General features: G+C 34.3%; 1 protein-coding gene across 1 annotated transcript in view; it reads left to right on the forward strand.

Moving 5' to 3' along the window:
* Nucleotides 1-421: 421 nt before the first annotated feature.
* Nucleotides 422-15411, forward strand: part of TFPI (tissue factor pathway inhibitor) — a 36502-nt gene continuing 21512 nt past the window's right edge. The window contains exons 1-2 of the mRNA XM_042783673.1: nucleotides 422-542; nucleotides 11236-11433. Of these exons, the coding sequence (XP_042639607.1) occupies nucleotides 422-542; nucleotides 11236-11433 (319 nt within the window). The remainder of the gene's footprint in view (nucleotides 543-11235; nucleotides 11434-15411) is intronic.

The following is a 15411-nucleotide window of genomic DNA, read 5'->3' on the forward strand; positions in this document are numbered from 1 at the left end:
AAATTAAAAAAAAAAAGTTAAAAAGATAATTAATTCCAACTGAATAAAAAATAATACCTGTGAAACATCTGGAAAATAGATTTGCATATGAAAACAGATCTTAATATACATTTAGCATGTTGATCTGTATTTGCCCATGTTTCTCAATTACTGTTCTCTTCTTTTTTCTTTTGAAGTCTGAAATATGATGCATGTTCTTAATATTGTTAAACATACACATTAAATTTGTGTGTGTTTGTAATTTCGAATACTACATTCTTGTGTTATAAATATGACTTATGGACTATGTAGAGAGAGATATCAGCATACATTTGAAATGTCATAAAAATTTGCATTTGGAAATGTCTATAAAGGTCCTATTAGTCTGCAGGTGATTCCATCTCAATACATTTATTAGATGTATATGGGCTCTCTTTCAGAGATGATGTACACAATGAAGAAGGAACATGTATTTTGGGCCTCTGTGTGTCTGCTGCTTAGTTGTGCCCCTGCCCCTCTTAATGCTGGTTCTGAGGAAGAAGCAGAACTGACCAACATTACAGGTAAATATTAGAGGCATTAATCTTTTAAAATTATTCAAATCTCGTTGTTTAAATTCAAAATCCATGTTTTTCCATTGTGTATGAAAATTAATTTTCAGAGAAATGATATTTTCCTTGGGTAACTTCTTACATGTGGCACATTAAAAGAAAAAAAAAAGTGTAGTGCATAAAAAGTCACCTTAGTAAGACTTTTTTTTTTTTTTAATAAAAATCCAGGTTATAATATTAAACACTGTATTAGCTCTGGGAATATCATGCTGCAAGCAGCTAAATGTAGTAAAAATCCTTTGGTCCTCCTTTAAATGATCAACTTTCTCTTAACCTGTGTAACCTCTGGCTAGCAAAAAGAAAAAGTGTGAGAAGGAAAAGGGGTCTACAGATATCTGCTGTTTCAGCATTCTCTTCTCTTATTTTGAAAATAAGAACTGCCCCATTGAGTCCAATGTGAGAATCTAGTCAAATCCCTTGGTGAGCTCAGAAATAGATGTCAATTCCAATCTCATAAAACTCTGTCTATATGTGAAGATATTAAAAATTTCAAAAAAGAAGATATAAAATGATAGTTATTATGTATTTATGCCTTTCTTAAAGATTATATTCTGTGACAAATTAGTAAATTATTGATAGAAATCTCAAGTCTACTAATAGAGGAATTAGCAAAGTGATAGCTTTGATTTGTATAGCACTGCACAAAGCATTTCCAAAACTACGTTCTTATTTGTTATTTCTAGCTGTTCTTTAAAGTAATTGTGTTCAGTGTACTTCCCTTTGATAAAAATTAAATAATTACATCTTATGTGCTTGAGACTGTGGTAGGTACTAAGGATACAGTGATGACTGAGACCAGGCTTTAAGGATCTTGAAGTTTCATTGGGAAGACTGAAGTGTAGACAGCTTATTTCAGTATAATGTGGTAAGTGAAGTGATGCAGGAATGCATAAAATACTGCTGATGGAGCAAAGAGGAAAGGGACACATACAAGTCTGACCATCTGAGAGCTTGGCACAGGATGTGCTGTGATCAAATGTTTCCTGGAAATAGATCATTATTGAATAAAGTAAACACCATCATGTGCCCTTTGAAAATAGAAATTTAGACAGTAGGAGATGAGCTCCAGTCCTTCATTCAATTCTTTCCTGCAAAAGATGTGGTCCAAACTTCACATCTTTTGTTGGGTGGAGAGAGAAGGGATGTGGAGGATAAAATAAGGGAAAAGAGTCAACCCCATCTCAGGAAGTGGGAGGAGAATAAGTCCATGTGTTCCCAATATTGTCTCTATTCAGTATCTCTCAACTGGGCTGAGGAAATGCATGCCAGTTAAATGGGAGTTTCTTGATACTGTTGTTGCTGCCCCTGTCAGCCACTAAATCAGAATTGACTCTAATAATAATTAAGCCATATTTTAAAATCAGTTAACAGTAACTTCCCAACATGGCTGAGTAAGGAAGGATTTTGATCTTAAACTTTGAATAAAGACCTCTTGGCTGACTAGCTGCACAGTCTTGATGAGTTTTATTTTCTTAAATGATACTATACGTAAAATGTACATCCATTCAACAATATTTACATGTACGGTTCAATGGCAGTGGTTACACACTTAACATTGTGTGATCCTTCTCACTATCTCTACCCATGTTGCTTCACCGCCATGAACTGTTCATTTAGGTTCTCTGCTCCTTAAAGCACTAGTCTGTGCTTCAGCATTACTGTTGTCAATTTGATCTTATATAGATAATTCTTCAAAAGTGCTCAATGGTCAACCAAACATTCTTCATTAATTATATTAAAGAGTTGTTTGGTTTAAAGATTACTTCATGAGACAGTTTCAGTTCAAAGCTTAAAAGTTGCAATAGATTTGGGATTTCACAAGTCTTTATGAAGCCAGTAAGTCTGGTCTTCATAAAAATTTGAAGTTCTGTTCCACTTTTTTCCTTTTAATCAGGATCCATCTCTTGGGTCATTGATCAAAATGTTCAGTAATGGTAGCTGTGCATCATTCATTTCTTCTGGACTCATGGAAGCTAATACTTAGTATTTTATTAAGTAAATTGCAATATAATTACTATCAACTTTCATCATTGAAATCATTTTTCGTTTTTATAAAATGAATTTTAGACAAGATGTTGTTGAGTTGTTATGTGCCATCGAGCCAGACCCGACTCATAGCGACCCCTCCTTGGGTAGATTGCCCAATCTTCCTTCCGAGGAGTGGCTGGTGGGCTTGAACCGCCAGCCTTCTGGTTAGTAGCTGAGTGCCTTAGGCATTACGCTACCAGAGCGCTCCTATGTTGTTGAGTAGGAAATTATGTAATTAAATCTATGTGCTTGAGCCAAATGCCAGTTCAGGGATCTCAATCACACAAGTCTGTGACAACATCACAGTTGTTAGAATGTGAGTCCAGCTCTAGTGTAAACTACATGGGGGGTTAATTCCACACAGGTGTGACCCTGGGCAATTCAATCTCTACAATCCTATTTTCCACTTTGTAACATGGGTATAATAATAATTTCTAACTTACAAAGTTGTCATGGTAATTAAATTATATAATGACTTAACTGGAGCGAAGTAATTACTCAGTGAGCTTTAGCTGTTTTTGTTAATAAGTTTCATCAACCAAGTTATGCGATCTTTTGTATTCATGGTTCGCTGCTACCACCTAGTGGCCCATTTCTTAAATAGCAAGCTCAACTTCAGCTGAGTATCCTTAATACTGAAAATACAAACCACTGAGTATAGTGGCAAAGACTATCAAATACATTAAGAGCAAAAAAGTACAAATATTATCCATGAGAAAGAAGCTGAAAAATTATTTATTTATAGGAAATAGTCTTTTTGACTATATATGGCAACTCAGATATGAAAATCAGGCAAAGCATTAGGTAAATTTTCCTGTTTTACAAGTGTAGATCTTCATTAAAGGAGAGCTCTGGTGGCATAGTGCCTAAGGCTAACCAGAAGACTGCTAAGACTGCTAACCAGAAGGTTAGTGGTTCAAACCCACCAGCCACTCCACGGAAGGAAGACTGGGTAATCTACTTCCATAAAGATTTACCGCCTTGGAAACCCAAAAGAGATCGCTGTGAGTCGGAATCCGCTGGATGGCCGTGAGTTTTTTTTTTTTTTTAATTGAGTGTTTCTAAAATTCTAAAGTAACATTTACTCGGGAATGGGTACCATCGATTTGAGAAGTGCTATAGGAATTCTGAGATTGTATACAGGTAATATATACAGAATATTTTATTACTAGGTCACTTCTCAAGGAGCTCTGGTGGTGTAGTGGTTAAGGCAATTAGCTGCTAAACACAAGGTTGGTGGTTCAAACCCACCAGCTTCTCCGTGGCAGACAAATGGGGTGGCATGCATCTGTAAAGATTTACAACTTTGGAAACTCAGTGGGGGTAGCTATGAGTTGGAAGTGACTCAGTGATAGTGGGTTTTTATTAGGAGCTCTGGTAGCGCAGTACCTAAGGCACATGACTGCTAACCAGAAGGCGGACAGTTCAAACCCACCAGCCACTCCTCAGAAGGAAGGTCGGGCAATCTGCTTTCATAGTAATACCACCTTGGAAACCCAAGGAGGGGTCGGATCCAGCTCGACAGCACCTAACAACAACAACAGGTCACTTCTCAAAAGTCATTAGGTAAATGCTGACATGAACTGTCAGATGTTTATTGAATTGAAAGGTTAATGTTTATCAGTCCAGGAAAATGTGTCTAGAGAGTACAAGATCATAGGGCTAACTTAATGATATTTATTGTGGAACTTCTCTAAATTAGACTCAGGATTTAGGGGTTTTTTTTTTGTGTGTGTACAGCTTTCTGCCTTATGACAACTTTTCAACAACTCAAAATGTCATCATGATATTTTAAAATTCTTAGGAAAGGAAATTTAAAAAAAATTGTGATCATTCATCATGATGCTGTTAACTGTGTTTGAGTTGCCATGACTCAAGGCAACCATACTACTAAGAAAACAATCAGTTATTTTTTAATTCAAATTGACAATTATAACTTCAGTGATGAAGGAACAAAACATAGTTTCATAAGTCATCTTGTATTATTTGAGATATTAATTAAAATTATTTTCGGCAACTTCCCTAAATATTATTAATTTCTATACAAAAATGTTGTATATACTGTATTTTAGTAAAAATAGACAATTTCAGACAAGCTGAAATACATCTAAGGAAAATGATAATTCTGAATTTTACTTTGAAGTGAGAAACACTGAAGTATCCATATCTTCTTGTGCCACAAACTCTTAATATACCTTGAGAGGTATCGTCTAAAGTCAAAAATCATATTTCAGATATGTGTTTTAGTGCATAAAAACAAGGCAAGTTATTCAAAAGAAAAATAAGTTACACTATAATTATTAATCAGTAAGGAAGGTTGGGCAATCCTACTTCCATAGTGATACTGCCTCGGAAAACCTAAGGAGGGGTCGCTATGAGTCGGGGGCGACTCGACGACAAATAACAACAACAACAACAATAATAAATTCATTTTAATAAAGTCATTTATATATGCATTATAGATTGGCCTTAAGGACACTATATTATTAGTGTAAAAATTATTTTTTAAATGTCAGATTATTAGAAATTTAATTGCATTTTGTTAATTGAACACAGTCCTAGATTAAGTTGAAAACCTGCAGTGCATACATATGTAGACCTGCACAAAATTCTAATGCAATTCACAGTATGAACAGTGTTATAACTTGCTAACTATCTGGTTCATGACAATTGTGTTTGGTGTTGAGGGTATTCTTCTACTGTAGATATGAGTCTATTTGTCACTATAAATCTTCATCATATATTAGACCATATGAAATTATTGGTCTGTAAAAATTACTGTTTTATCCTTTCTATATGTTTATTTAAAAGGATCAAATCAGTGGCATAATATTTTAAAGATTAAACTCAGACTTCGTTTTAAAATTAAAAGTTGTGTTAGTGGTTTAGATAAAGTTCATATATTCTTAAACGATTAGTGTCAACTAAAGCAAACAGCATAATAATATACACTTATTTTAGAAAGCTGTATTTTAACTCTTCTGTTGTTGCAAGGAATAATACCTAACATTTTGTGACTCATAAAATTAGCAATGACATTTATCATAATGACTTTCTGCATTACTGCAGTATTGCTAATACTTGATATTAGTTCAGTATAGTTTATTAGAATAATAAATATTTAAGAATGGAAGACCCTTGATAAAATCATCTAATCCAAATTTTATACAATGTATGTTTTCCAAAAATACAAGATTTGATAATAGAGGAAACTTAAATTTTATTTTTCCTTCAAATAAATTTGCATCTGCAAACTTTCCCTTTGTTTCATCTTTAAAAATCTATTGCATGTGAAAAAATTAAAGTGACACCTGTTCATATATCTCCGTTCAAAGTAAATTATATTTATAGTTCATTAAATCATCTTTTTAATGATAATTTTACCTTTAATACTACTCTAACTGGTTTTAATTTAGAACACTGCTACCCTCTAGAAGGCAAATTGGTTTAAGTCACATTAAGGTTTCAATATAGAGTCTTATATGGCATTATCCAGTCTTATTATATTTATTGCACTAACCACAAATTTTCACTGTCTACTTACTGCTAGATTCTGTAAACAAGTTCAGCTTATATAAAGTTAGGCCTCTATTAATAATATTGGACTTGAAAAATTTGCAAGCTCCTTCCCAAGACAGACTTCTGTGATTAAAACAAGTAACTGATATTTAAGGAGAAAAAAAATGTATAAGTCAAGGTAAAAAAAAAAAAAAATCTTAATTGTATTTTAAACAGTCCTGGTGATGAAAAGATTAAACACTGGAGTGGTAACACAAAGGTTGGCAAGTTCTGGTGGGGCAGTGCCTAAGCCGTTTGACTGATAATCAGAAGGTTGAAGGTTCACACTCAGCAGCTGCTCCAGGGAAAGAAGATGGAACAGTCTACTTCTGTAAACACCTATTGCTTTGGGGGTGCTATGAGTCAGAATTGACTGAGTGGCAGTGGGTTTGCTTGTTTGTTTTGGTTTAGCAGGTCCATGGGAAGAAGACCTGGCAGTCTGCTTCCATACAGATGACATCCTAGAAACCCTATGGGGAACTTCTACTCTGTCACATGGGGTTGCTGGGAGTTGAAAATGGACTCAATGGCACCTAAGAACAACAACACTTCCACTTAAAAGATTCCGAAAGCATATTTTAAGTTTTTCAAGAATTTAAAAATTGATAAATAAAAGGTTGCTCCAAGTATTTTTGAAAATATATCAGACATTTACGTGTTCATAATTAAGGATTGATTTAATATAGTATGATATACATACACAGTAGAGAGTCGGCAAAAGAGAACACTCTCAACGAGATGGATTGATGCAGTGTCTGCAACAGTGGCCTCAAACATGGCAATGCTTGTGAGGATGGCACAGGACCAGAAGGGGTCAGTATTTTGCTGTGTTGTACACAGGGTCACTAGGAGTCAGAACCAACTCAATGTCACCCAACAACATCATACATACATGTATATACATGTACATACAAGCAATGTGTAGAACAATATGGATAGTTTTCTCCCATATGCCATACAATGGTAAGAGTGACCATTTAGTAACTTGGTACTAGGTTGGGAGAGTATGGTGTTGTCGGGAGTCATTTCCAACTCATAGCAACCCCATGCACAGCAGAATGAAACACTACTCGATCCCACGCCAGCTCATGATCCTTGCTATACTTAAGCCCCTTGTTGCAGCCACTGTGTCCATCCATCTTGTTGAAGGCCCTCCCCTCTTTCGTTGACCCTCCACCTTACTAAGCATGACATCCTTCTCCAGAGAATGGTCTGTTCTGACAACATGACCAAAGTAGGTGAGACAAGTCTGGCCATTCTCACTTTCAAGGAGCATTTCAGTGGCACTTCCTCCAGGACAGATCTGTTAGTTCTTTTAGCAGTCCATGGTACTTTCAGTATTCTTCGGCAGCACCACAACTCAAAAGCATCAACTGTTCTTCGGTCTTCCTTATTCACTGTCCAGCTCTCACATGCATATGAGGCTACTGAAAATATCATGGCTTGTGTCAGGCGCACCTTAGTCCTCAAGGAGACATCTTTGCTCCTCAGCACTTGAAAGTGGTCCTTTGCAGCAGACTTGCCCGGTGCTTTATGTTGTCTAATGTCCTGATTGCTGCTTCCATTGCTGTCGATTGTAGAACCAAGCAGTGTGAATCCTTTGCTGTCGATTGTAGAACCAAGCAATGTGAATCCTTTGACAACCTCAATCTTTTCTCCATTTATCATGATGCTGCTTATAGCTCTAGTTGTGAGGATTTTTGTTTTCTCTATATTGAGATGTAATCCATACTGCAAACTTTATTCTTCAATCTTCATCAGTAAATGCCTCAAGTCATCCTCACTTTCATCAAGCAAAGTTGTGTCATCAGCATATCACAGGTTGTTAATGATTCTTCCTCCAATCCTAATGCCACATTTTTCTTCATATAGTCCAGCTTCTTGGATTATTTGCTCAGCATATAGATTGAATAAGTATGAGGAAAGGATACAACCCTGACACATTCCCTTCTTGATTTTAAACCATGAAATGTTCCTTGTTCTGTTAGAATGACAGATGTACATGATCCTCTTGAGTACAATTAAGTGTTCTGGAATTCCCATTCTTCTCAGGGTTATCCACAATTTGTTATGATCCACACAATCAAATGCCTTTGCATAGTCAATAAAACACAAGTCAACATATTTCTGGTATTCTTTGCCTTAAGCCAAGATCCATCCAACAGCAGCTATGATATCCCTGTACCTGTAGGTAAAAGATAACTCATGAGGCTTGTGAAAGAAATGCACTCATGCTGACCAGGTGGTGTGGAAGAAGAAGTCATTTGAAATCTTTACTATTCTGGAATCTAGGAATCACCGGACCTCAGTTCCTGAGGCAGCCCCCCAAATTTTCCAGGCTTATTTCCAAGGAAATAGTTCAGGCTCCCTGTAGCCTCAAACCCACAAGACTCAGAGTGACCATCTCCATTGTCAAGGAGCTCACTATCTCACTTGGCAAGTTGTTTTCTGGCAGGAGAAATGGAATTGTTGAAGGACAAGACTAACCAGTGGAACAAAATAGAAAGTTTAGAAATTACTCTGCATATATATGGGAAATGGGATGAGGAGACAGCTCAAATCAGTGCAAAAAAGATTTTTTTAATAAAAGTAAATGCAGTTAAGGAAATTTTGAAAAAAGAATCCCTCATAAGGTACATGAAGATAACTTCAAATAAATAAAAGATGTAATTATAAAAAGTGAAACTATCAAAGTTGTAGTAACAGAACCCATGGATGAATTCTCTAACCTAGGACTGGGAAAGGATTTTTTTTTCAGCCATAACTTAAAATCAGGAAATAATAAAAGAAAAAAAAATACATAAATTTGACTACATAAACTAAAACAAGCACACAAACAAACCAACGAACAAATTAAAGGCAAAAACACCAAAGGTAAAGTCAAAAGAAAAATGAATTTTTTCACTTAGCATTATGTTTTCATCTGTGTTATAGCCTATTCAAAAAAAAAGGAAAAGAAAACCATTGTCATCAAGTCAATTCCAACTCTATCGCAACTCTATAGGACTGTCCTATAGGGTTTTCTAGGCTACAAATCTTTAAGGGAGCAGACTACCACAATATTTCCCCATAGAGCAGCAGGTGGGTTTGAACTACAAACCTTTTAGTTAGCAGCCCAGTGTTTAACCACTGTACCACCAGCGCTCCTTGTAATCTATAGGAATGAGGAATTATGGCTTTATAGGCACAGAGTTTCTTCTTGAAGTTTTGAAAACCAATAGTGATGGATGCACAACATTGTAAGCGTTATTAATGTCCATGGATTATACACAAAAATGGTTGAAATTTCTAATTTTATGTTGTGTATATTATACACATTAAAAAAATAAACTGGAAAAACTATTTGTAACTCATAACACATAAAAGGAACTACTACCTAGAATTTATAAAGTGTTCATAGAAATTCAAAGAAAAAATCCAACAAATCAACAGAAAAACAGGCAAGGTCAGTGACTAACAATTCCTAGCTACATGAATACCATCAATCACATAAAAAAATTATTAAACTTTAATCATGATAACAAAAAATAGAATTTATACTACACCAAAAATCATTTCTCTTCAATGAGACTGAATAAAAAAAAAAATTAACATTTGAATTGTATATGAGGCTGTAAAAAACAGGCAATTGTATTCAGTGTGAATGGGAGAACAAAAAGGTACAGCTGCCTGTGGAGGGGAATATAGTAACATTGAATAAAATTACAAATGTATTTCTTCTTGACCAAGTGAACTAACTTTCAAGAACCCAATAAGAAATTGCATATATGCAGTATTATTAATTATAACTTTATTTATTATAACAAAAGATTATTCGTTCTGGAACAAACTTGGTACAACCAAGCAATGCAATACTATGCAGCCATACAAAATCGTCGGGAAGAACTCTATCTACACTTGTAGAAAAATGGCCCCGATTCTTTTTAAGTGAAAGAATAGTGTGCAGAGTGTATGTAGTGTGTTACCTTTTATACAAGAAGAAAGGTGTGTAAATATATATATTAGTATATGTGCATGCATATTATCCATTTGTATAAAGTATTAGAAGGATAAATAAGAAACATATATGGTAATCTATAAGGGGGAGGAACAGCATGGGAAGACATGGGTGGAATTGAGTGTGTGTATAGAGTCTTATATAGTTTTGAATCTTGAATCATGTAAATGTTACTCATACAACATTTTCAAATTCCAATTAAAATAGTGTAAATGTGGTTGCCATTAGTAGGAACACAAAATCATTAGTGTATGATGCTCGGGAAAATCCCCTAATATAGCAGAGAAGGATGAATCCAAATTTCTGTTTTTCTTATTTCTGTACAGCAGCAGATTAGAACTCCTTTGAAGATTAGCCAATGATGTCGCCCAATTATATAAATATACTGTTGTTTTTGGAGTTGTTTTATTTGTGAAAAATTGACACAACCGTAGATTAGGGAGAGAAACTCAAATAATTGTCCACTGACATCTGCCTCTAAAAACTTCTTAATTAAAATACCAAAAACCAAAACCAAGCTCACTGCCGTTGAGTCAGATCCAACTCATAACAACCCCTCCTTGGGTTTCTAAGGCGGTATCACCATGGGAGTAGATTGCCCAATTTCATTCCAAGGAGTGGTTGGTGGGTTTGAACCAACAGCCTTCTGGTTAGCCGTCAAATACCTTAGGCACTACACCACCAGAGCTCCCAATATCTTTATTTGTAACATCATAACAAGCATTTGAATGAGATTGGCTTAAATCTAATACTACCCAATCCCATCTCAGTCAACTTGTCCAAATTTAAGTAAAGCCTATCAACAAAAGTCTGGAAAAATTATTTTACATTTTTCCTGGAACAGTTACTTTAGCATGATAAAACTTACCTCATTTGGTGAATTTGTTTATTTTATCTACCATCTTGATAATTTGAATAACATTTCTTGGTTTCTTATTAGTGTAAGCTATATTGTTGATGAACTTTTTCTCAAAATTAGGACATCATTAAAAAAGACATGTAAAGGTAATAAAAAACATTATTACAGTATTAATGAATTTTTATCTTATCTTTACCTTGTAGATATTGAGTTGCCACCACTGAAACTCATGAATTCATTTTGTGCATTGAAAGCAGATGATGGCCCATGCAAAGCAATGATGAAGAGATTTTTTTTCAATATTCACACTCAACAGTGTGAAGAATTTGTGTATGGGGGATGCTATGGAAATCAAAATCGATTTGAAAGTCTGGAAGAGTGCAAAGAAAAGTGTGTAAGAGGTAGGTTTTGGGGAATACTTATCACTCAAGAGTCAGAGTTATTAGGTCTAATCATGGATTTGATAATTTTAGAAAAATACTTTAACACTGTTTTAACATTCCAAGACATTTCTTTGTTCAGCTGTTCATCTTTCCTGTTTAATGATTGTTTTTCATAGCAGTCATTATAAAATCTATTTAATGCCCTATATTCTTCTCTATAGAAAGAAAGAAGATAAATCCTCAAGTCCTCAGAACTAGTTTTACATCTGCAATGAAATGGATATAATTCATCCCCTTGGACAGCTATGAGTTGGCTAAGAAAGAAATTGTTAGTCATATTGATTTAGTCTCTTCCAACATAGAGATCCCATACCAGTCCTCCATCAATATGATGAATTTGAGAATTCATTCTGAGGCTCCCAATAGCTGCTAGTTGCAAAACTCAAAGCAGTATCAAAAAGTAGAAATGTATATATGGGATATAAGTCATTCTTGGAATCTTGGGAATACTGCAGAAAAGAAAATATCTTCTCTGATGGTATATGTAGATTTTACTAACCCAAATTTTCTTTTCATGTTAATGTTACTAAGTTATAAAAGTTAAAGTATATCATAATATACCAAACTACCGGGCCTATTGGACACTTCTAAAAATAAAAAAATAACACCAGAAAGTTATATGTAGTTCTATCTCACTTCTTGAATTATCATTGGGATAAATTGAAAATAATTATGGGTCCAAAATTTTTAATATTCTTTATTTCAATTTTGTTTCTCTGAATTGTGATTCATGTAAGGGACAAAAAGAATCAGAATCATCTTTATTTCCTCCATTTTTAGCCCAATATTGTGCCCATAGAGTGTTCTCAGAGCTGGTTGAATTGAACTGAAGTGCTATGGAGATGATATAATTTGTGAGTAACACTAGGTGTCTTGTTTTTCACAAAGCAGGCGGCTCTGCATTCTTACTCTAATATGCCTTTCCAAAATAGCTTTTACAGAACAGCGTTGGCAGTCATGATGCTCTTGGCCTGTGGGAAAATCTTGATGTAGTGAAAAGAGTAACCGTCTCTCTTCTGTGGCTCTGTGAGATGTTTTGTTGTATATTCAAGACTTGACAGAAGAGAATTGATGTGAATATGTTTCTTTATCCTCAGAGCATTTATTTCCCTTTTTCCTCTCCATAGATTTCCTAGAAATGTTGCTAACACAGATTACACAAGTCAGTGGTCCTTAGTGGTGCCTTTGCTTTTTGCAATTTCCCTGGTCATTTTCCATTCATCACAGATTCTATACTCCATTCTCTACCATACATTATGGGCCAAGTACTCATTTATGTTTAACTGAAAATTGCTTAGTCTTCAGAACCTTGGCTAGAGGCCTGGCTGCCTCATTTCATTGCAGGTGCTCACTTTTTCATTTAGCAGTTGATTTTCATCAATTGGTTCTTTCCCTGAAATGCCTACTCTTTATTATAATCCATATTTCTTATATTTCGTAATTGTGCAAAGTTACCCTTTCCTTTAGAAGTTCAACAGATATAACCCTTTAGTTCCCAAGTAACTATCCTGTTTCTAACATCTTTTAAAACATTATTAGTGGGTAGCATATAAATGTTAGGTTTCTGGCCCCCATCTCCTCATAAATTCTCCAAAGCCACTTATATTATTATATTAATTTCTGAGTTTTATATAGGGAAATACTGCTAAGGATCAAACTGGCATCTGGAAGAATACCAGTAGGCTTTTAAAAACTCACTTAAGGAGAGAAATCCATCTTTAGCCATGATGGAGTAACTGGAACTATACATGAAGAATTACAGAACTGGACATAATGTATGGGGAAAAAAAAGTCTGCAACTATTAATCAAAAGATAGTTGAAGTCTGATTTCTGAGGGAATAGACACATGAAAGGTGCTCTCCAATCGTCCCAGCTTTCTGCATGGACACAATTCTGGACACAGTGAAGAGAAGGGAACCCAAGTACAGCATGATGGTCTCACCGAGTTGAGGAAATGGGGATTGGAGATTCAGGTGGCTGAGATGACTGGGGTTTGTGGGACAATGAGCACCAAGGATGGACTTATGCCTGTGCTCAGAAATCTGCATGGGGTTCCTTTGAGTTTATCACTAAATAATAAAATTCTGTGACATTCAGTGAACTTGCATGAGTTTGGAAAAATAAATATCAGAAATTAGTAAGCTGAAAAATTCTCAGAGCTCCTACATGACTGAAATATATGTGAGTTGCAGTACTAGGACCAAATTAACCCTGAAGTAACTAATAGTCTAGATTTCCCCTAACCAAGTTTAAAAATAAGCTATATATACCACATTTTGTTTATACAATGGATTATAATTCAGCCATAAAAGAAATGAAATTTTTACATCTGCTGCAACAAGGATGAACCTCAAAAACATGCTGAGTGAAATAAGTCAGATATGGAAGGCCAAATATTGTAGAATTCTACTTACATGAAGTATCTAGAGAGAAAGAAAAAGAAATATCATAATCAAGTTGTTGATACCCGAGATAAAAACTAAATCTTAAAAGGTACATTAGATATAAGGGATCAAAGATAAAGCATCAAACAAAGGCCATTCAGGGAAGAGATAACTATGGGAGGAGATGGAAAGAGAGCTGTTACATTGTGGGGAATTGCAGTCAATGTCATGAGACAAACATGAATGAACTGCTGTATGGAAAATGAATTTGCTCTGTAAACTTTCACCCAAACTACAATAAAAATTTAAAAAGAAAAGAGAGGGGCAGACCTAATTTTCTTCATGAATATATAGTCACACACAAAAAAAAAATTTTCAAAATAACAAATCTAATTCAGGACAACAGATAATCCATTATGATTGAGTATGATTTATCCAGGGAATGAAAGATGAGTTAAATATTTGAAATTGAATCTCCTTATTAATTAAATGAGAAAAATCATCAAAAGTTGCACAAGTACAACAAAGAAAGTTAAACCACTATTTGTAATAAAATATCCACGTGTATTAAAAATTGTCAATTATATGTAATAGTTAATACTGTAAAATATATTACTTCTGTCAGTCATTGTTAATACCAACTGAATTAATTCACTTTGGACTGAGATGAGAGACAAACACAATAGACATATTCTTTAAAATTGTATGATCACCAGAATCAAGTATTTTAATGTTCCTATCACCTGGCTGCCATTAATAGGCAAATCAGAGTGAAGATGACTGTTTTGCACTCTAGTCTTATGTGACATTTATATGCATGTATTCCTTCTTTTCTCTTAGAAATTAAAACTGTAATATGTTAGTTGTACCTAAAAATATTATAATGTAGAATTACCATGACAAGATACTATCTAATAATAATAATAAAGCAGTTATTGGTTGGTTTTTCACAATGCAAAAATTTTTTAAAAAAAGGATTTCTTAAATATTTAAAATACAATTAGAATAATCAATAATATTTGTAGTATATTCTTTGGAAAAACAATTTTGTAAAACTTGAAGGAGAGATAGACCCTAGTGCCTTCTCCTTCATAGAAGTTTACACTCCAAAGGATAACCAGTTTGCTTTAAGAAGAAAGGATGATGATCAACTGTCTAAATGGTCCATAAGTCAGTTAATATTGTCATCTCTCTTTCTCATTATACAATTAATTATAAGCTGACTTACCCAAAGGTTTTCTTTGTAAAACAAATGATTATACAGAAAAACAAACATCACTTCAATCTTCCTAATCTTTACTTGAACAAATTAAAAAGTTCACATAATTATTATATCAATTTGAATGTTAATGTCTATCATTTAATGCAGAACTTAGAATCTAAACTTTAATTATTGTAGGACAAAGGTAAGTAACATTTTAATTCTTGAGAGTGGAATTTTATTAAATTCATGAAGTATACTTAAATATCATTTCCCAAATGTCTTCTACTTTGTTTCTCTTCTGCATCTGGTAACAATAAAATTTTTATTTGGGTTGAGACAATGAGGCA

Source organism: Orycteropus afer, unplaced genomic scaffold (assembly GCF_000298275.1).
Source record: "Orycteropus afer afer isolate SDZICR_OR568_19922 unplaced genomic scaffold, OryAfe1.0 scaffold00001, whole genome shotgun sequence".
NCBI classification, from domain to species: domain Eukaryota; kingdom Metazoa; phylum Chordata; class Mammalia; order Tubulidentata; family Orycteropodidae; genus Orycteropus; species Orycteropus afer.